Source organism: Oryza brachyantha, chromosome 6 (genome assembly GCF_000231095.2).
Source record: "Oryza brachyantha chromosome 6, ObraRS2, whole genome shotgun sequence".
NCBI lineage: Eukaryota > Viridiplantae > Streptophyta > Magnoliopsida > Poales > Poaceae > Oryza > Oryza brachyantha.
The window spans coordinates 18646934-18668080 of NC_023168.2; the positions used below are offsets into that span (position 1 = coordinate 18646934).

Genomic DNA, 21147 nt, shown 5'->3' on the forward strand with positions numbered 1-21147 from the left:
TCGCCTCTATGGTTTCAACCTCTACACCGAAATTACTATAGCTCTAACAATTTCTTTTTTGAAAGAACTAACCCTATTGATCTTCTCCAAATAGAAATCTTTGTGTTTCCGGCAACACCGCTGAATTATATATTTGTCCAACGGTATGAATGTGATTTTATTAACAGAAAATAAATCTTAAAATTAAATTATATCTTTGCATGATGATGTGAATGTGTTTTTCTGTAACACAACTGAAATCTTTTACTTCCCATTTCATAACATAAGATTTTTTTTCTATATCAAAGTTGGTTACATAACATCTTATAAATATAGACAATATTAAAAATTTTTACGTCGTGGAACAGAGAGACAATAGTTAAAAGAGTTTCTTTAGCCATGGATTCCCTAAAGAGGCAACCACAAGTGTGTATGCCAGTATGTGAGTCAGGGTTTCCAATATTGTGATAATCAGTCATACCGTGATTCCCTAGAGAGCAACAACAAGTATGTATGCCAGTATGTGAGTTAGGGTTTCTAATATTGCGATAATCAGCCATACCGCGAGGGTACGACAACGATAATCGTTGGTTTGGTTACGTAAATATCGCGAGAATTAAATTTTTTTGAAAAAAATGGAAGAAAAATCCAAAAAAATTACGGTCATATAACTTGATTATATATATATATATATAATAACCATATATTGCATAGTTTCATACAAAAATCATGATTATTGATATTGAAAAAACCACAACGATTATCGTTCAGATATTACTATTATCGTTTTCACCAATATAATAGCTATAATTGCTGCCTACCGTGCAACTTGATTATTAAAAATTTTAAATTTAAATTCGTATGGATTTCATGCAATTATCATCGATAATCATGATATCACCTCGCACAGCTTCGGCTTACAAAACAATAAGCGCTGACGTAAGTTGGTCGGTAGTAGCAGCAGCAGTAGCAAGGAGAGAGCGCTAGCAGTAGCGCACACAGATGGCGCGCGGGAAGTCCACCTACCCTCCACAACCTCCGCGCCATTATTTAAAAAAAAACAAATAACTCCCTTCTCCCTCCTCCTCCTCCCTCCGCTCCGCTTCACCCGCGCCATTTTTTTAACCCCTCCCCGTCTCGTCGCTTCTCACCGCCACCACCACCACCACCACCGGGGCGGCGACCAGATCGGCCGGAGAGAAAGAAAAAGAAAATATTGCGCGGCGCGGCCGCGGAGGGAGAGGGGGGGAGGCGTCCCTCCTCCTCATCAAGTTGCGCATTTCTTCTTGTTTCATTTTTTTTTCTTTGCTTCCTCCTCGCCCGCGCGCACATGGCCCGTGGGCGCGATTCCTTGCACCCGTTTTTGCCCCCGGCCCGTAGCATTTTATACTATTTCCTTCACATGGCCGCGCCCTTCTTGCTCCGCTCGCTGCCATTAGATCCTCCGCGAGCTCCACCGGCCCCCCTCCCTCCCTCTCCCTCTCTCGCCTTCACTGCGCGTCCGTCCGCGTCGCTTCGCATTGACCGCCCGGTGGCGCCCTCTCTCTGCTTTGCACTGCGCCGTGCCGTCGCTTGTGGGTGTGGAGAGTCGTCGAGAGGGAGGAGGAGGAGTGAGGCTCTGTTCAGCTAGTCTCTTCCAGGTGGGTTCCTTGATTCTTGCGCTCCATCGATCGGAATCGCCGGTCAGGTGTTTCCTCGAACGGGTGGCGGGCGTCGTGCGATTTGCTCGAGTTGTTGGGGTTTTGCGGGGTTCACGGTGTGTTTCTAGTTTGATCGCGGTGGCTCGTGATTCCTGAGGCCGAAGATTTGATCTTGGCATGCTCCGGGATCACGCGTTCTATCTGTCATTTCGTCAAATGGGTGGCGGGCATGTGACAATATAGGAGCGGAAGATCGAACAGCTCACTGATTGTGCATGCCGTTGCATTCTTGCTCATTTCGTGTGTTGTGGTGACCCGTCTGGCTTTGCCAGGTATATACTTGATTTGATTCTTTGTGAGTCAGGCAAGTCGGATACTTTGAGAGAGTTCAGCTTAGCTGGACATGTTAATTCCAGAGATTTGTGTCTCTGTGATTGCGATCGTCTTTTACGCCAGCATTTTCTGTTTGAATTTTTGATAGCAGGAGAATGACAGAATATTAGATTCGTTCTTTTTTTACTTTTGTTCACTGTGTCTTTCCTTGATCCAAAGCTGCTCCCAGCTGCATCTTAGGAAGGAAAGGTGCCGTCTTTACGGCTTGGAAGTTCGAATTTCGTTTAAAGGAGATCTTCATGTCTGCTTTTGATGCCACAGTGATGAGTGTTTTTCTTGGTTACATCAATTCATCAAAGCCGAAAGACGTTCCAGCAAAGCTGACTTCCTTTTGGCATTTTTGCCACACAAGGGTTCGCTTTGAAATTTACTGGATATAGTTAAGTTCCACCAGAAATCAGAAGTTCCCACGATATAAATGATACTTTAGACGTACTGACTTCGTATAATCATATTGTGCTCTCACCATCCTTTCAATTTCTTGACCCCATTTTCTATTTGAGATTTTTTTCTAATTGATTTCATATATTTAATTTATTCAACTGGGATATTTTCTTTCTTTGGCACTGAGTAAACCTGATGTTTATGCAGATAAGAAGCAGTTTCTGATTCTTGAGGAGTTATACGACAAACCTACGACCTTATAGCATTCTCGCTGTACTGGGGCTATCATAATTTGTAAGTGAAAACTATGCTGCAATGATTGCAACGTTGAGTGAGATTTCAATGTGACTGGGTAACAGAAGCGCTTATTATTGAAAAAGATGGGGGACGAATACCTGGCTGAGCCTGAGGATGAGGAGGTGGTCACATCAATGTGGCCTGAGAATATAGGGGATAAACACCAGAAGCAGTTCAAAATGGAAAACCTTGGGAAGGGCCAAGATGCACTCAAGGATGTTAAGTTTCAAGAGAAGCCTTCTTCCGTGGATTTCCACCGCCTTCTGGAATTGGCAAATTCTGAGAAAGGCATTTCTCAAATGCAATACTTCGTGAAGCACTGGGAATATAAAAGGGCGAATACTGCTCGGCTTCTAAAGGAACAAATCGGCTTTCTTTGCCAACAGAGGAAAGAGATTGAACAAAAGAAGCAGCAAATACTGGAGGAACAGCACTTTCAGGATGAAAGTTATTACACTGTTAAACGGCAAGTCCCAATACTAGATGAAGTGTATAAAGATGAATGGAAGCGTCCAAGCAAAAAGAATGATGACCTTTCTCATAATCAAGAACTTAAAATAGATGCAGAATTCGACAGTATTTTGTACTGGAAAGAGAGGGCAATGCAGTTAGAAAAGACACTCGAGGCAAGTCTTCAAAGGGAGCGTTCGTTGGAGGAAAAGTTGGAGGAAAATATAAAGAATCTTCAGTCACACACTCCAGTTGAGGAATTCTCTGGAATGTTACAACGTGCTGATTACTTCTTGCACTTGGTTCTTCAAAGTGCCCCTATCGTTATTGCTCATCAGGTATGATTTATCTATGTCCATACCTGTTACAGCTTGCCATATATATTGAACCACCATGTCAAATAAGGTTGAATACCATACAACAAACATGAATTCAGTGACAGGGAATAGATAAATAACAGATACTGTTTTCCCTTTCGCTTTTCAGGATGTTGACTTACGGTACAGGTTCATATTTAATCACTTCCCGACATTGGCTGATGAGGTAATTTAATTTTGCACTTCTGTCAGTTTTCCTGCTTAATAATTCTTGCATTTTTTTTTCATCTTTTTCATATATTGCAACTTTTGGTTGAAATATAACCTATTTTTTTCAGGATGTTATTGGTAAGACAGATTACGAGATATTGTCAGGTGAGGGTATAGAAGAGATGAATAATGTCAAGAAAGAGGTCATGGCCAGTGGTAGACCTACTAAGAGGGAGTTTGTATTTAATACGCCATTGTTTGGAGCGAAAACCTTTGTGACATACATTGAGCCAGTATTTAGCAAATCTGGGGAAACAATTGGTGTGAATTATGTTGCAATGGACATAACAGATCAGGTGATTTATTGAATTTAAAGTCCTCTGTTATCTGGTGGAAATATGTTAACTTCCGATTGGAAGAAGTATCCATTGACATTTAGATAACTGTCATTACTGATGAATTGCCATCTTTTAAACAATATGATTAGGTTCATGGTTTTAATTTCAATAATGCACATTAAAACCTACTTCCTGTATTGCAATCCTATTCACTAACAAACCATTTGAAGTTTGCTGATCCAATTGTGTTTTATACAGTTTTTTATATATAATTTGCTTCATGGATCTCAACCACAATACATTTTACTCCTTTTCACTTCAGGTTACACGAAGAGAGAAAATGGCAGACATAAGGGTGAGAGAAGCTGTACAAAAGGCCAAGGAGACAGAACTTAGCAAATCTCTTCATATAACAGGTTTGCATCTTGTATGATATTAAATTAGTGCATCTGAGTTAGTACAATACACTGAATACTTACCTCATCTTGCAGAGGAAACAATGCGAGCAAAACAAATGCTAGCCACCATGTCACATGAGATCAGATCTCCTCTTTCAGGGGTTCTTAGCATGGCTGAAATTCTTGCAACCACCAAACTGGATAAAGAGCAATATCAGTTGCTAGAAGTTATGGTGTCATCTGGAGATCTTGTATTGCAATTGATCAACGACATCCTTGATCTTTCGAAAGTGGAATCAGGTATTTTAAATTATATTGTACTAGACGTTTACTTTGTCAGTCTTGTTTTTAAGTGATTTCTAGGAGATTCTGAATTAGCTATAGGTATAAAATATTCTCGCAGAAACAAAAGAAATCTATGAGTACATATGCATGCAACAAGCATCTATATTTCCCTTTCCACTTTGTTTTATTTGGTAAATAAGTAAGAAAATGTGATTTTGTGTGAGTGGAGATGGCTTTAGAAACATACTTCAAAACCTAGCTGATGCATTTCCATTTGTTGCTCTAGTTATGTCTCTTTCATGTGTCCAATACACTTGAAATCTGAAGTGTTTTGCTTCTGCTTTCTTTACCTCAGGAGCTATGAAATTAGAAGCTACGACATTTAGACCAAGGGAAGTCGTTAAACATGTACTCCAGACTGCAGCAGCATCTCTGAAGAAGGAATTGATCCTTGAAGGGTCCATAGGTGATGATGTTCCATTGGAGGTATTGTGAATTAACAATATTTTTTTCTGGCCATTTTGTCTATAATCTTCAGGTTTTGTTTTTATTTATCTATGGCCTGTAATTTAATTGCCTTAAGTCCAAAATGGTCTACCCATTTATAAAATTGAATTATTTTATGAGCAGACAAGATTTTCTCAATTTAGGGATTCAGCTGGCTCAAAGATTATTCAATTGATTTCAGCATTTCTTGAATATGTATTGTTATAGGTCACTGGTGATGTGCTGAGGATTCGGCAAATTCTGACCAATTTAATCAGGTAAGGATGTCATATATTCACAAAAAGCACACTAATCTTTGTATAGTGGTCTGGCGAAGATAAATCACATTTTCTTGGATATAACACAAAAAATGTGTACTATAGTCTGATAAAGTTTGGTATTTGGAACCATTCCAGCAATGCAGTGAAGTTTACACATGAAGGGAAGGTTGGCATAAATCTACATGTTCTAGACAAGCGGTTACCAGGATGCAGAGTAGAAAGTGGGCAGCTTCATCCAAAAGCTCATTCTGCACCAGATGCTGCTGCAGAACATTTTTCTGACTCTCCAAGAAAATGCGATAATGATTCTTTGGGCTGCTCCAATCATGAAGATGCATATCAGACACCATCAAATGATAACTTTGGGGAGCACCATGAGGGAGAGGAAGTTGTTTGGCTTCGCTGTGATGTATATGACACTGGAATAGGAATACCAGGTATTTCTTGATATTTATTGGTTATACATGATGAAATATTTATAGTTACTATAATATTTTTTTATTTTCCCTGACGAAATTACTTATTTTGTTCTACTATCACCTGCAGAGAAGTCCTTGCCATTGCTATTCAAGAGGTATATGCAAGCAAGTGATGACCATGCAAGAAAATATGGTGGGACAGGGCTTGGCCTTGCGATATGCAAGCAGCTGGTAAGCTTTCATTTATGTTTTCTTGGATGGATGTATCATGCACAATTAAGATTTTAAATTACTATGTGTGCATTAAACATCAGTATCCGGACACAACAGAAACAGCTATAATGCAAGCTGTAACTCAAAGCTATCACCTGTAACTTACAGTTAAACATTACTAATTTTTACAATGGTTTAGGTGGAGTTAATGGGTGGCACTCTAACTGTGGTCAGCAAAGAGAATGAAGGATCAACATTTTCATTTGTCCTGCCTTGCAAAATTCCTGTAAAGGAGGATAACAGTGATGATCCAGATGATATGCCCAATTCTCGTGGTGATTTCACTACTAGTGATATAGAAGGTTCTTTCCTTTTCAAGCCACAAGCACGGCCTTATCTATTGTCATCTGGAGTTTCAGTAATGAACAACACCAAGTTGGTCGGTGGCAACCTTCTGTTCTATGATCCTCCTAACATACTAGAGGACCGCAAGCAGTTCTCAAATGGTTTTGTTTTAGCGGAAGATCATTCTACAAACTCTGCCTCTACTGCTCATCAATCAAATAGTCCTAGTATTAGGAGCACAAATGAAGAACAGCATGACAATGCAATGGTCATTGACCTGAATAGGCAAGTTGAACGGGATTCCAGTTCACAAGGTGACACAACATCAGTTTCAGGTTCAATTCATGAGGAAAGGGAACCATGCAAAGTTCATGAAGAAAAGTCACTTCACAAGAAATCCAAGTGTTCTCGAAGTAGCAATAAGGCAAAAATTCTCCTTGTTGAAGATAACAAAGTCAATATAATGGTAGCGAAATCAATGTTGGAGCAGCTGGGCCATGGATTAGATATTGTAAATAATGGAATGGAAGCAATTCGTGCAGTACAGAAGCGCCAATATGATATTATCCTGATGGTATGGCAAGAAATATTTTCATTTATCTAGCTGTACATTCTATACTAGCATATTTTTTTGGTAATCCATATTTACTTAATCAGTCCATGAGTATGTAATTATTCCTTATGTTTTAATTGCCTCACTTTGACATATTGCAAGATGCAAAAATAAAGCACTGAGGATGCTAAATTACGTCGATATTTTTGGATAACAGTTTCAAGTATTAGATGAAGTCATTGATAGGACACTTTTTCACTGGGCATTATAGAACACTTTAGCATTAAAAATTTGGATCACAAAGCTGTTAACCTTTTAGGCAATGGACATAGGTCGCGTTTGGTAGCATGGAGGGTGGGGGTTAGTTATCTAGCGCGGAAAATATAGTAATAGATTAGTATATGATTAATTAATTATTAATTATTAAAAAAATATGAAATAGACTAATATGATTTTTTAAAACAACTTTCCTATAGAAAATTTTCCAAAAGATACACCGTTTAACAGTTCGGAAAGCGTGCTCGCAAAAAAAGAGGGGACTTAGTTAACTTATGGGAGCAGTGCCGAACACGGCCATAATATAACACCTTATGGGTAATGAGACATATCATGTTGTACCTAACTATAGCATGGGAAATGCCAATCGTCGACTGACTTCGTTCACCTATTTTTTTGCATGCCCTATCTGATGTTGGCAATGTTTGGCTGTCACTAATGTTCCCATGTCATAAGTGAGCCAGGGCAATTGGTATTCTTGCTAGTCCTAGATTTTGTTGTTTTTTTACTATCTCACCTCATGCTTTGATATCAATATGTATCTCCATAAGATCTACACACCCAAGTGAAAAGTTGTCATATATCTTCTTTCAGAAATCCTTTTTTATCGACTTGTCATATATTGGAACTTTTACCTCTACCCTTCTGCTATAGTGTTAATGCTGCCTGCTTGACAGGATGTTCACATGCCAGAAATGGATGGCCTACAAGCCACTAAATTTATCCGTTCTTTTGAGAATACTGGCTGTTGGGATGCTTCTGTAAAGCCTGAACACGATCAAATGATAGCTGGCTCAGTTATTTTGTCTGATTGTGCACACATGAAAAAGCAAGGAAAGCGGGTTCCTATAATTGCGGTAAGTTTCCACTTTCTTCCTAAATCTATAACAGGCCACTCCCTTGCTACATATTTGATCCAACCTAAATTCTTGCAAAATAAATTTCCAAATGCTCATGCTTACAATGCTATATGCCGCTAATGGTGTGCCTTGTTTTCATTCTTAGAGAACCAGTCTAGATTTGCCCAAAAAAATCAGATAGTTTAAGTAGATTTCATAGTCTGACATTTCTAAGCATGTTGGTTACCAGGATTAAGGAATTTATATAGAGATTAGACTATATATTAAGTTCATGTTTTTCTGGGACACTGTATGACCCCCAAAACTCTTCTGTTTCATTCAGATGACAGCAAATTCCTTCGCAGAGAGCGCTGAAGAGTGCCTTGCTGCAGGCATGGATTCCTACATATCTAAGCCAGTGAATTTCCAAAATATTAAAGAATGCCTGCAGCAGTATTTACCACCCAGTGACTGACTAATTATTGTAAAGTAGAAAAGGCAATTTGTAGTTAGGAAAGTTTTGTGAAAATCACATCGATCTTTTCTTGTAAATCTTGTTCTCTGGATGCATCAACTGCACAATAAATATAGGGTATCCTGTCTTCTCAACCATTTACCTACTATTGGGAGACAGACGGAGACAGAGCTCTTTTTTGGAGAGCATTCTGACCTAGCCCCATCGGTAACATCATATAGCTAACTCTAAACTTTAGGGTCCTCATTTGTTTTATGTGACATATATTGTACCACTTGTATATAGTACTCCTGAAGGTTCTTATCTTTTAGCAATTAGCCATCTGTATCATGAGCAACATCAGTTTTATGATGATGCAACGTAGATTAAAACTATCCTGTTTCTGATGTAAGATTGCAATCAATACAGATCAAGCCAATGGCCTTCGATAACAAGCTAGAGTTGGCTGGTGTGCCTATTTGGCTATTTCCTACCCCACATCTTGCTGCAAACTTATGCTAACTCCCTCTTTATCTCTACTTCCAGTTACAAAAGAATATTGTTTTAAGATGCATGCAGTCAACACAAGTTAATTTTGTCCATAGTTCTTGTCTATTTTACGGTCCTTTAGAAATTACATAGAGGTACCAAATGTTTAGTGTAAAATTTCGATACATCGAGTTATCTGTTACCTAAGAGTTACAAGTATTTATAATAGAAAATATGATACCTTCCCAAGGATGGTAAAGCAGCTCATTGTCTAAAATTGTAGATTTTGGCATAGTGTAACCATGTTTACCCTAACAAAAACTTTCATATTATACTTGTGTAGTTTATTTTTATGTATGCAAAGAACTTAATATTCTTGTCTTTTGCTGGCTTTAGAAAATCGAAAACGTCTTCCTTTCGTGATGGGAGGGAGTAATACAATGTGCAAAGCTTTTGCCTATTTTTCACAAATAGAAAAATAGAATAGATGGCAATTGATATATGTGTAACCCCAATTATTTCTGTATTAAAGCCGTCATCTTTCTGATGTGAAACTTACGCTAATAATTGGGTTCAAACACTTATAGCTTGCACCCAAAAGTCAGCTGTATTAAAGTTATTGTCCTTTTCTGTTATCATTTTTCTTGCAAGTGAAGAACTGGCATAAAACTTTCCCACTCCCACTCTTCTTCTTTTTATAGATGAAAGATTTGTTTCGGCAATATTCTGTTATCCTAATTTGATGCTGTAAAAAAATGTCCTGACCTGCCACGTTAAGCTATGATAATGGGCAAACTGCTAAACCATTTATGTGACCATATCATCGTTGGATGGTTGTGTGCATCCATAGTTTGTGCAGAGGCTAAAAGTTAATTCTACGAGCAATTTTATCATCCTTAATAAGTTACTAGGAGTTATTATATTTTTTATTGTAAAACTTTGGTATCTCTATATAGTTATGTCAAGGTATCAAAATTTTATTCTAACAAATTGGTTTCATGGACTGTAAAATTTCCCTGATTCTATTATTCGAAAAACACCATTAGAAGTTTCTAATGCTTTTTATCCCATATAATTATGTTTCCATATTCTGCGCATTATGCTATATGCGATGAGTTGGTACCAGTTGACATCTACAGATGTTCCCAGCTTAAAAGGTGTAATCTCACTATCTCAGCATTCAGCAAGAGTAAGTGCTTTACCTTTAATAGGAGTTTTCTCATTAAGAAAAGGTCCAGGTCCAGAGGTTCTTACAGTTATATTTGCAGGTGCCCACAGTAAATTCTGAGTTTTATCATTCAATATAGCAAGTTTTAGCAAGAATCATAAAAAATCCATGTTGAGTCCCCACACAAGGATAAGAGAAAGGCTAGATGATCTCCTCCCAGATCAATATGTTGGATCAGAGCAAACATCACATAATAATCACTTTGCTTTTTCTGAAGGGGACCTGCACTAATCCCATTGCTACTTACTTATTCCTCTTTGCATCAAATCTTTCTCTCTTCATGCTCAAAGCCTGAAGCATCATTTCTCAATAACAGCATCATCTTTCTGGCAGATGATCCCAGAGCTGTTCTATAAAGATTTGGTTCTGGTTTATCATTTGTTTATTCCTGCTTGCAAGTGCTAGGGTCACTAGCAGCAGTGAAAGGAGCATTCTGAAAGGGACCTTACATTGACATGGATAGAGCTCTCTTTTGCTCCATGTTAAGAGAGTAAGTTCTTTCAGCAGTGCAGAGCAGTTGAGCACAAGGGCTGCTTGAGTTAGGGTTGATGTATCATGGATCAAGCTTGTGGACAATGGTGTGGTCTCTTTCATGCATTGTTCTCTCATCGTTGTTCGTCATCGTGATTGCGATTGATCATAAGAGGGAGGGAGCTACAGAGGTCAGAAGCCATTTTCTGCCAGTGAGCTTCAGTTGCAATGGTGCCACTGCAGGTACCAGAAGGGTCCAAGTTGCTGGGGATATGCTTGGGTGCATGGATCTTTCTTGCTTATGCCCTAGTACTTGATAAGCAGCCCTTCTGTAAAATGTGCTTCAACTCATGAGCATCCATTCACCCAAAGTCTGCTTATGGGTTAGGCATTTTCTTTGTTTTTTTAAAACCCCAAAAGAAGCTGATTTTATTCATCCTTCAGAGAAATGAATTGATGCCATGCAAATCTGCAACCATGTTGCTGAAATTCATTGGGTTGACATCTTGTATAAGTATCAGATGCTCATAATCACAATCAATAACTCACTAGGAATTATCTAAAAAACAAGAACTCGCTAGGAAGCTCACCATGGCAGGCTTGGCAGCAACCAATGCATCCTTCAGATTCCTTTCCTTTCAGTTTGCAGCTAAAGTTATCATAAGGCCTTTGGCACAGTAGGAATGAGGCATTCCTGCAGTTTCACAAACCCAAGCAGAACAGAATCAGCAGCTGCTGGAATCCATGTCAAATGGTATTATGGTAGCATTGATACTGCCATCTGATCCTCCGCATCGTCCAATGCGGCATAGACACGTGGATGGATTTGCATGCTTAAAATGCATCATCCAAAATTCCAAATAAATCGCACAGGAAATTTAGGCCAGTTGAGGGCAGATGCATGCAATTGTGCAGGGTATTTGAGATTCTGAAAACAATGCTGGGACAGTGACGAGGTGTGCAACGCACTCGATGCAGATTCAGTTCACTGAAAGAAAAGAGAAGAAAAAACACAGCAAAAAGTAGGATTCCAATGCTGTTCTTGCACATCAACTGGGCATTCATGTTTCGTTAATGCGTGGTTTAGTGCAGCACAAACCTGCAGCTAGCCTCCTGGGTTGGAGACTTGGAGTAGACGCACTGACGAATCTGCTGAGAGCGATGTGTTTCGATGGTATCTCATCTCACATGTCAACAGGTGTTGCAGAGAAGTTGAGGTTGAGTTTTCTGTGGCAATTTAATTGCCATTTTTTTATTTAAAACTACAAATAAGTGATAATAAAGAGTAATTCACCGTGTTTTTTAAAAAAATAAATTAGGGAAAGCAATGGTATTTATAGCAAAATTGGCTTCGCCAAAAAGATGCTGTCATATTTTTTACTTGATATCAGTCACCTTTCTCGTATATGATCGTTAATGTCATATACTTAAGTATAGTGTGTTAGAATAATTGCAATGTAATTAGTGAAATTTATAGTGTAAGTTTTAATATCTACAGTGCACAACGTAAAAGGTAGGTAACAAAATTAGCATATCGCCTGCTTTGTGCGACAATTTTAGCTCAACTTAGCCTAAAACTGGTTCAATCCCTTAAATAAGTAAAGTTAACAACAGATGAAAGTGAGAAATATTGTTTAATATCATTCAAAGCAAGGAAAAAGATGCAAAAACTACTATGCCAAAATTAGGGTTAGCAAGACGTGTAAAAATGAGAAATGTTCTTGATCCTGGCTGTCTCCAACAAAACAAAACGAACCTTCAGTTTTTGCTACTACCTTTCAGTTCTGTCGACTAAACCTTTACACATCATCGGGTGTTCTGGTGCATTCTTGGCATTTCCAATAACAAAACAAATAGCACTCTATTAGTTTTTTTACTTAATTAGTTGACTTTTATATTTATGTTTAAAATCTTATAATTTTTAAAGTTTATTTAGTAGTAAATCAAATAATAGCAAAATAATTATAATATATATATATAATAAAACGAATGATCAAACCTAAACATAAAAATCAATGAACTAAAAGTGGTACTCCAAGTATATATTCGAGTGATCTCATTTGCCGTTATTCTGTTACAGTGCCGTTACTACGTGACGGTATTTTTTCGTAAACGGTTTTGGGGCCGTTACGTAGGCGACCTGTTCCCCTCTTTTGCTCTATGCTGTCGAGCAGCTGTTTCCCGACGGCCTTGTTTTCCTTTTTCTTTTTTTTTTTCTGACAGCGAGTAACTGACGCTACCACTGGGCCCGGATCCCCGCGCGGCCGTCGTCCTGAAGCTTTAACGTGACGACAGATCTCGTGCCTTAGCAAACTCGCATGGTTGTACACATGTGTAACGCCTTTAAGCTGGAATTTCAATTATCTGGGTTGGTTTGATATAAGGGCACCTTCCATGCAGAGTGCTAAGCTAAGCACTATGCTAAGAGAGGTGCTTGTGTAAAAAATCAGTATAATACTTAGCTTAATCATGTTGTTAAGCACCTCACTAAGCACTCTGCCTTGGAGCCTTGGAGGTGCCTAGAGGGGCCTATTTGGAGGAGCTTCTATTAGCCGGAGCTTCTCACGAAATCTTTAAAAGTCATAAGCTCTCTCAAGCAGTACTCAATTTTTGAAAATCTGTAGTTATAAAATCTAGAAAATGAACTAGAAGAAAAAAGATGAGAAACTCAGCTTTTCTAGATCAGATCCTAAGAAGCAGCCACTTCTCATAATTTTAAGCTTCCCAAAAAGACCCAATGGTTTGATTTAACCAAATTTAATTACTACGGTACGCTACTAAGGTCAAAGAGCTATCTAAATTTTGATGATATTGAAAGCAGTTGGCTCAATCTAAATAGTTATAGGGCACTGCTGGAGTTGCCAAAGCTTTATTAACACAAGTATTAGCACCAGTCCAAAATGACCTAGGCACAATCGACCGAGCCAAATAAGCTTCTACTATTATCTTAAGAAAATGTTATAATAATTTCTAGATTTGATATGCATGTCAGCTAATTTTTAGAGGTATAATATTTTTGGTATCTTGGGTGGTTTCTTAATGGCAAGTTTTATCGTGACTTCATGGTTTTGGGTGTAGAACACCGCACGAGGTAATTTCTAGGGGAAAGCTAGTCTGAAACATAAAAATTGACTCGTATACACTGTATCTATTATTATATTTATTTATGGCTGAATAGAAGAGATAAACCACATAAAAGTTCTGAAATACCCATAGACCCATATGTTAGGTCTATCATCTCTCTATTTCTATGTCTCTCTACGTTCTCAAATACCATCGGCGGTCGTCGATATACTCCATCACCCTAGCCTCCGCATCTACGACGATGCTAGCCTTTCTCTTACTACTCCGTTGCGCCACATGGGATACCTAACATGTAGGTCTAGAACTTTTATACGGTTTCTCACTCCTATTCTATCATAAATGAATATTCTATCTTCACGAGCTAATTTTCATGTTTATAGTGTCTTACCCTAAAATTCACTTCGTGTAGTGTCCTACAGGTAAAACCGCGAAGCCATGATGTCCTATAGTAATTTTTTTCTTTCTTAATTATCATGTGTACAAGATGTGTACATGACCTACATGAGTACAATATGTTCCATAAATTACATTGTAGTGTTTCGTAGAAGATAATAAATACTCCCTCCGTTTCACAATGTAAGACTTTCTAGCATTACCTATATTTATATGAATTCTAATGAATCTAGACATATATATATATAAATTATATGCATTCATCAATTGATGAATTTAGACAATACTAAAAAGTCTTACAATATTAAACGGATATAGTATTATATATTACAAGAATTTACTTATGAGGTTCTCTCTTTTTAAAAAAAGAAAACTCATATACAAATTATACATACATGCAGGAATAAACCCATATATAAAACCTGAAAAAACGGATAGGATTGAGGACAAACAACCTAGTCTTGAGCATACAAACTTATCAAGGATATAGCCCAACAGGTGTACACATAAACTTCTAGAGAAGTCACCTATAGCTCATCATTGGTGACATTAATAAAGACAAGAATTTTCCATGCCCTGAGAAGAAAAATGGATAACAATGTCTTTTTGGCAGCATATATTTCTGTGGTCATCCTGTTGTGATCGACTTTATGAGACACACACTCATTTGAAAATGTGCCTCGGAAGATATACACACCACATGGTTGTATTTTGTACGTCGACGTGTTTGGATTCGATGTGTATCCTGCATGCACACATATTGAGTCCCACCTCATCTATCCACATCGAATATTGAAGCCATGTATAGCTTCTATATATATATATAGTCCTCCTAGCTACAACCCTAATTTTCTTTTTCTCCATTGCAAGGCGTGCCAGCTTGGTTGTGTTTATTTCAAATGAAGATACATGCGCTCTAAGCTTACTGAAGATGACAATAATTATGGTTCTGATCACGATAATGGGAGGTTTGGCGCGATTGTTGTGACGATTTTGAAGACGACGATAATCACGGTTTTGATCATGATAGTCGTGTGGTTTGATGTGATTATCGCAGCAACCTTGAATTCCTCCTAATTGGGCTGTATTAGGTCTCAAGGACGGTTCGGCCTTCAATTTTTTCCTCAATTAAGTCAAGTAAATTCACTTTTCAACCTTTTTTTGAATTGATTCATCATTCATATCTTATTTTTGAAAAATTTCTTCACTACTAAGTTTAGAAAAAAAAAAGCTATCACTACGTTTTTTTTTTTGGATTTTTCTACCATTTTTTAGTTTTTTTTTTTGAATTTGGACAATATTTATCGAACCCTATGCCAAAACTATTACGTACCGTGCCCTTGTGATACGCACAATTATCAAGATAATCGCCACGATAATCGTGGTTCTGTGAACCCTAGGCCAGATGCCATGTTGTGTACATAGACATCAAAAAGTTTTCGGTCATACATAAATCAAATGAATTAATTTGTTTGTGGGGTCTGATCAATTGGTTTTGAATTTCAAATATTGGATCAACTTAAAACTTTGAAGTTCGAAAAAATATAAAAAAATTGCACTTTCCGGGGATCGAAACAACATGATTTTTTGAGGACAATTTCTCATCTTTTTTCAATAATGTATTACCAAATGACATCCTTTTGAATGACTTTAATTATTTGCCAAGACGAGGTGGCATTAGCTGCAAAACAAGAGATCTCATTAGTAAATGATAAATTAAGTATATATCTCATTAGTGAATGATAAATTACGTATTAGCTATTATAAACTTAAAAAATAAATTAATATATTTTTAAAGTAACTTTTATAAATTTTTTTACGAAAAAAATACTATCCGGCAGTTTGGAAAACATGTTCACAGAAAATGAGTGGAATTTTTTCTTTACCGTTGAATCCATTGCAAACGAACACTCCCTAAATTAGCAATCAAGAGCTGCAAGATAAAAAAAACAATCCAATGGGCCCAAATAACAAATAACTAAAATCACTCCAGAGGATGGTATTGTTGCAAACACGCCATTGAAGAGGATGGTAAATAGTATATGGTCCAAAATAAAACAGGGAAACAAACTAAAGTTAAAAAAAAGAAGATCACATGCCACATTGCCACCATAGCACTATAACCACTGACTTAATTCTACAGTACTACTCACTCCGCTGTACTATTTAACACCGTTAACTTTGACCGTTCGTCTTATTCAAATTTTCTTTTTTACAAATGTATAAAATAATAATTATAAGTCATTCTTAAAGTTTCTGTAGTAATAAATTAAATCATAACAAAATAGCTAATAATTATATATTTTTAAATAAGACGAATGTATCCCCGACGTCAAATAAAAAAAAGACGATGGAATTATATACATTAATTAACTCCTCTGGCGGCTAGCATATTCGTACGCAGTTGTCAATCAAATCAGTTCGATATTTATGCGTGTTGGGAGTCAAAGTCAGAATGACATTAACCTTAATCCGAACCGAGTGCGACACCTACGTCGCACAGCAGCTTCTACCGTTGCACTTAGCACGGACAAAACCACATAACCACCCAACAGTAATCCATCCATCCATCCGTCATGTGATCGATCGAGCCGAACCACATGCATGCATGAGATAAAGCGATCGAGGACGCTAGCTAGCTTAATTAATTGGCCTTTTTGATCTGAAAAATTCGATGCCTGCCCCCCATCTCGCACTAATGAAATGAAAAAAAAAGGCAGATTAATTAGTAGGTGTGTAGTACTGGGGCAAACTGTAATGGCACAAACCCATGGGCTGTACCGATGGGATTCCCCAAGAGTGGAACTAATCAATCACCATGCCAAGCTTAAGAGGAGGGTTTCCCTACTTGAGAAAAAGTGGTGGAGACATATCTTTCTCCTCCTCTTTTTTTTCTTTTTTCTCTCTTTTGCTTTCATTGCATAGGGTTGTTCGGTTGGTAACCACGATTTGATATACATGGTTTACGTGAAGTTGACTTAATTTACATATGAGGAGTCATCTAATTATGCATTCATACTTTTTCATAGCTCTGTGGCTGTATTTATTAACTGATTAAATATGAAAGACTATCTGATCTTTTTGATAGTTATGGAAAATAAGTTACATTATTTTTGCTACAGTGCTTTGAACAATGTGCATACCAGTATAGACCGGTCCGATCTCCATCACAGAGTGACAGCAGCAACCGTATAAGTTACGGTCACTACTATAACTGCAGCTGATCTTGATCGAATTAATCACGTTTGCCTCCAGCTATATAGGAAATGATAGCTTACAGGTATACCGTATATATGTCTCTTGATGGTAGAAGCACGAATCTAATATAGCATAGGTACGTGTACGGGTATAAAAGAAGGGCGTTTTGAAAGAGCTCGATGCATCTATCAAAAAAGGAGTGGATTTTAAACCCTCGAGGGAATGTCCCCTCGTTTGTTGCATGCTATTTAAATAGTCATTAAAAATTTAGAAAAATTATGAAGATAGATTAATATAAAATATATCACTACACAAACATGCAAGTTCAAATATGACTTCTACCATCCATAACAAAAATAACAAATATGACTGTGAGTATACGTATAATATTCACATTTCAATTTGTTTTTTTATGAATGGTAGAAGTAATATTTGAACTTGCATGTTTGTGTATTGATATATCTTATTCTTCACAATTTTTTTCAAAATTTTTTATTACTATTTAGATGCATGCAACAAATGAGGGAACATTTTTTATTACTATTTGAGGGTTTAAATACTTTCCCATCAAAAAGTGCATGAAAGTATGCGTGATTGATCAGAGCATGAATCAACATAAAAGTGACACGTAGCAAAAACTAGGTGCTAGTTCAATTTCCCTCGTTTGAAGAAAAAACTTAACATTTGTGCTACTTTTCCGGTCTTAAAATAACTTCAATTTTTCATTTATCCTACGCATACCAATAAAAATATATTATATTATTCTTTATTTTATGAAATATTAACGTTCTTTTCCTCATTTTATCTGGTCCCAATATATTTGTTTCTTACTTTTACAAACTACAATGCAATAATTGCTTCAAGTTTAACTTCTTTTGGGACAAACGATGTGAGCTAAGGTCAGTCCCAATAAAGAAACCGACACAGTTGTTATAGTATAAGAAATCATCTATAGAAACCATTTTCCACAGTGAAGGTGTCTTTAAGTAATATTTGTTTTTTTCTTTCTCTCCTAACTCTATATTATTCCACCAATGGTAAGCGTAACACATGCCCATTGGAAACTAGTAATTTCTCTTCAATAATAAATTCATGGTTTCTTGGTGCATTGGGTGAAGAGAAGATTTGGTTTCTTCATTAGAAAATCATTTCTAAGTTTTTCACTTTCTTTCTTCATTAATTACGTTGTCATGTCATTATTTTGCTTATGTAACAAGCTATTTAATAAGAATAGAAACCACCATTAATATACCATTGGGACTGCCTACCTAGTATCATCATATTTTAAGATGGAAGGAGTATTTCTCAAGAATTGTCTAAGGCCATTTTGAAGTTTGAACACCAAGGTGTCCAGCTCGCATGCGTGGATGTATAGCAAGACGATATACGCAAAATGAAACTCGCCAATTTCTTCATCCTATTAGAATTTCATGTTGCTTTAGGGTATGTTTGAGAGTGAGTGAAAAAAGAAGAGGATGATCATATAAAATGAGGTATCTCATTAATTAATAATAAATTAAGTATTAGCTATTGCAAATTTAAAAGTGAATTGATATAATTTTTAAACAACTTTTAGATAGAAATTTTTGGTTAAAAATATGCCGTTTAGCCATTTGAAAGTATGCTCATTGGAAATGAGAGGATATTTTCTCTTTTTCCTTCCAAACGAACGTAATATCTATCTTAACTCTTTTTGGCGCATGGAACATTTGTGACCACATAGCTTTGGATTGTGTATCTCTCTAATGCAGCAGCCGGTTTATCCATTATTAAAAAGTAGTATTCTCAAGAATTTACTCCATCCTTCGTGTGTAGATGCATTCTGATATAATTCCAACTAATGAGAGTTACTTTGGAATGCAGGCGTTTTTTTCCTGAATTTTGACAAAATTTGCTTAGTGTATCTAAAGATCCTCCATTTCAATGGGGGTGCAAACCTACCTAGGCTGCGTTCGGCTGCTCACTTTCTTACCCTCGGATTCGTGCGTTTTTTACGCGCACGCTCTCCAAACTGTTAAACGGTGTATTTTTTGCGAAAAGTTTTCATAGGAATATTGCTTAAAAACTCATATTAATATATTTTATAATTTTATAATTTTATAATTAATAATTAATTAATCATATACTAATCTATTACTATATTTTTCACATCGGATAATTAACACCCCATTTTACTCCAGTCGAACGCAGCCCTACTCAGCTTTGTTGACGAGTACAGAACATTTTGTGTGCAAAACCAAGACATCATGCCCATGCATGTCTTGCCACCAATGTTTACAAAATACAAACCTAGCTAGCTTTGGGCCCCTTTTTCTCTGTTGTGGATAAGCTCACACCAAGAGCAACATGCAAAGCCATTGCATCATTTTATATGTTCCACACATCTCTTTGTTGGTGTAAAAAAATTACTACTTAATGAGAGGGATACTCCCTAACAAAAAGTGGCAAGGAAAGATTTATGAAGGGAATATATGTTTTGGCTAAAAGCAAAGGTTAAAGGAGTAGGACAAGTAGACTAATCTAGTTTCTTGGATATGTGATTCTATAATATATAGAGAGTAACATTCTATTGGTCCTCTCCACTCACCAAACCGAGCCTGTCACGCTACTAAGCTATATATCTAAAGATTGCAGACGTAATCCACATTATTTTGTTGTAGGTAAAGCTCCACTAAGTGATGGATTAAGCTAGATAAATTGATGCTTAAGGATAAGGACATGGCTTTAATTGAAGTTATTATTAGTACTTGTCGTACAAGCATATATGCATCCACCTACATTTCATCTAAACAACTTTATGGAGTAAACTGCATGCCATCACGGTTAATAAGAAACTAATGGAGAAAGGACACGCGAAAGCTAATCAATCAACATGACTATCACATATTTCCATACAATCTATAATGCCTTTCATCATGAAAAGCTACCCTTAATTTCTATGAAACCACTAAATGCAAGCATACATATAATTTAATCGCACGAGAAGCCTCCTCTATGAGAAGCACCATACCAATGGGAAAAAGTTTTTAGCACACGGGTGTAGGTACACCCTCTACACCCGTGTACTTGTATGTCATCTAAATAGTCATCAAAAAATATAAAAACATTGACAAGATAGTTTAATATAAGTTATATCACTTCACAAACATGCAAGTTTAAATTCAACTTCTACAAGTTGTAGCAAAAAAAAAACAAATAAAACTGAAACTAAGTATATACATATTCATAATTTTTTTGTTATTTTTGTAAAACTTGTAGAAGATTAATTTAAACTTGCATGTTGGTGGAGTGATATAACTCATATTAAACTATCTTGTTAAATTTTTTCATATTTTTTATGACTATTTAGATAGCATGCAAGCAACGGGTGTATATACATCCGAGTGCTAAAAAACTGCTTCCCCATACCAATCGATACCTCAAACAAGTAGAAAAACTAAAAAGAAAATGATATTATTATTTTTTTAAAAAAATGGCCATGATTAAGGTTAATAGGATAAAATTAAAACTACGAACATATATCTCCATCGAGGCATCAATTAATTTTCAACAAAGAAGGACGATATGCTTACTTACATCGATCCTAATCATGTCATTTACTCCCTTTTTGTATTTTGTTTGGAGTCTGCCAATAATAAGTGCACAATCAATCATTCTTGTGATGTCCAATATGTATTGTCCACAGAGACAATACAATCAATTACTCCTAATTAATTTGCTCACCATA

At 36.7% G+C, this 21147-nt stretch overlaps 1 protein-coding gene across 1 annotated transcript; it reads left to right on the forward strand.

Annotated features, from left to right (window-relative positions):
- Positions 1-2603: 2603 nt before the first annotated feature.
- On the forward strand, positions 2604-9012 carry LOC102719597 (probable histidine kinase 1). The gene is made up of 12 exons (XM_040525287.1): positions 2604-3481; positions 3630-3686; positions 3799-4026; positions 4331-4424; positions 4500-4706; positions 5047-5177; positions 5406-5455; positions 5594-5895; positions 6005-6108; positions 6290-7009; positions 7942-8121; positions 8447-9012. Exons 1-12 carry the CDS (start codon positions 2777-2779, stop codon positions 8576-8578), a joined length of 2910 nt encoding a protein of 969 aa, XP_040381221.1. The 5' UTR covers positions 2604-2776; the 3' UTR covers positions 8579-9012.
- Positions 9013-21147: the final 12135 nt, after the last annotated feature.

What these genes read in the sequence shown, in the direction of transcription:
- LOC102719597 (XM_040525287.1), top strand. Translation starts at nt 2,777, where the DNA reads ATGGGGGACGAATACCTGGCTGAGCCTGAGGATGAGGAGGTGGTCACA. An exon ending in TCTTTCGAAAGTGGAATCAG is followed by an intron (nt 4,707 to 5,046) that starts GTATTTTAAATT and finishes TCTTTACCTCAG; the next exon opens with GAGCTATGAAATTAGAAGCT. An exon ending in ATTCTGACCAATTTAATCAG is followed by an intron (nt 5,456 to 5,593) that starts GTAAGGATGTCA and finishes GAACCATTCCAG; the next exon opens with CAATGCAGTGAAGTTTACAC.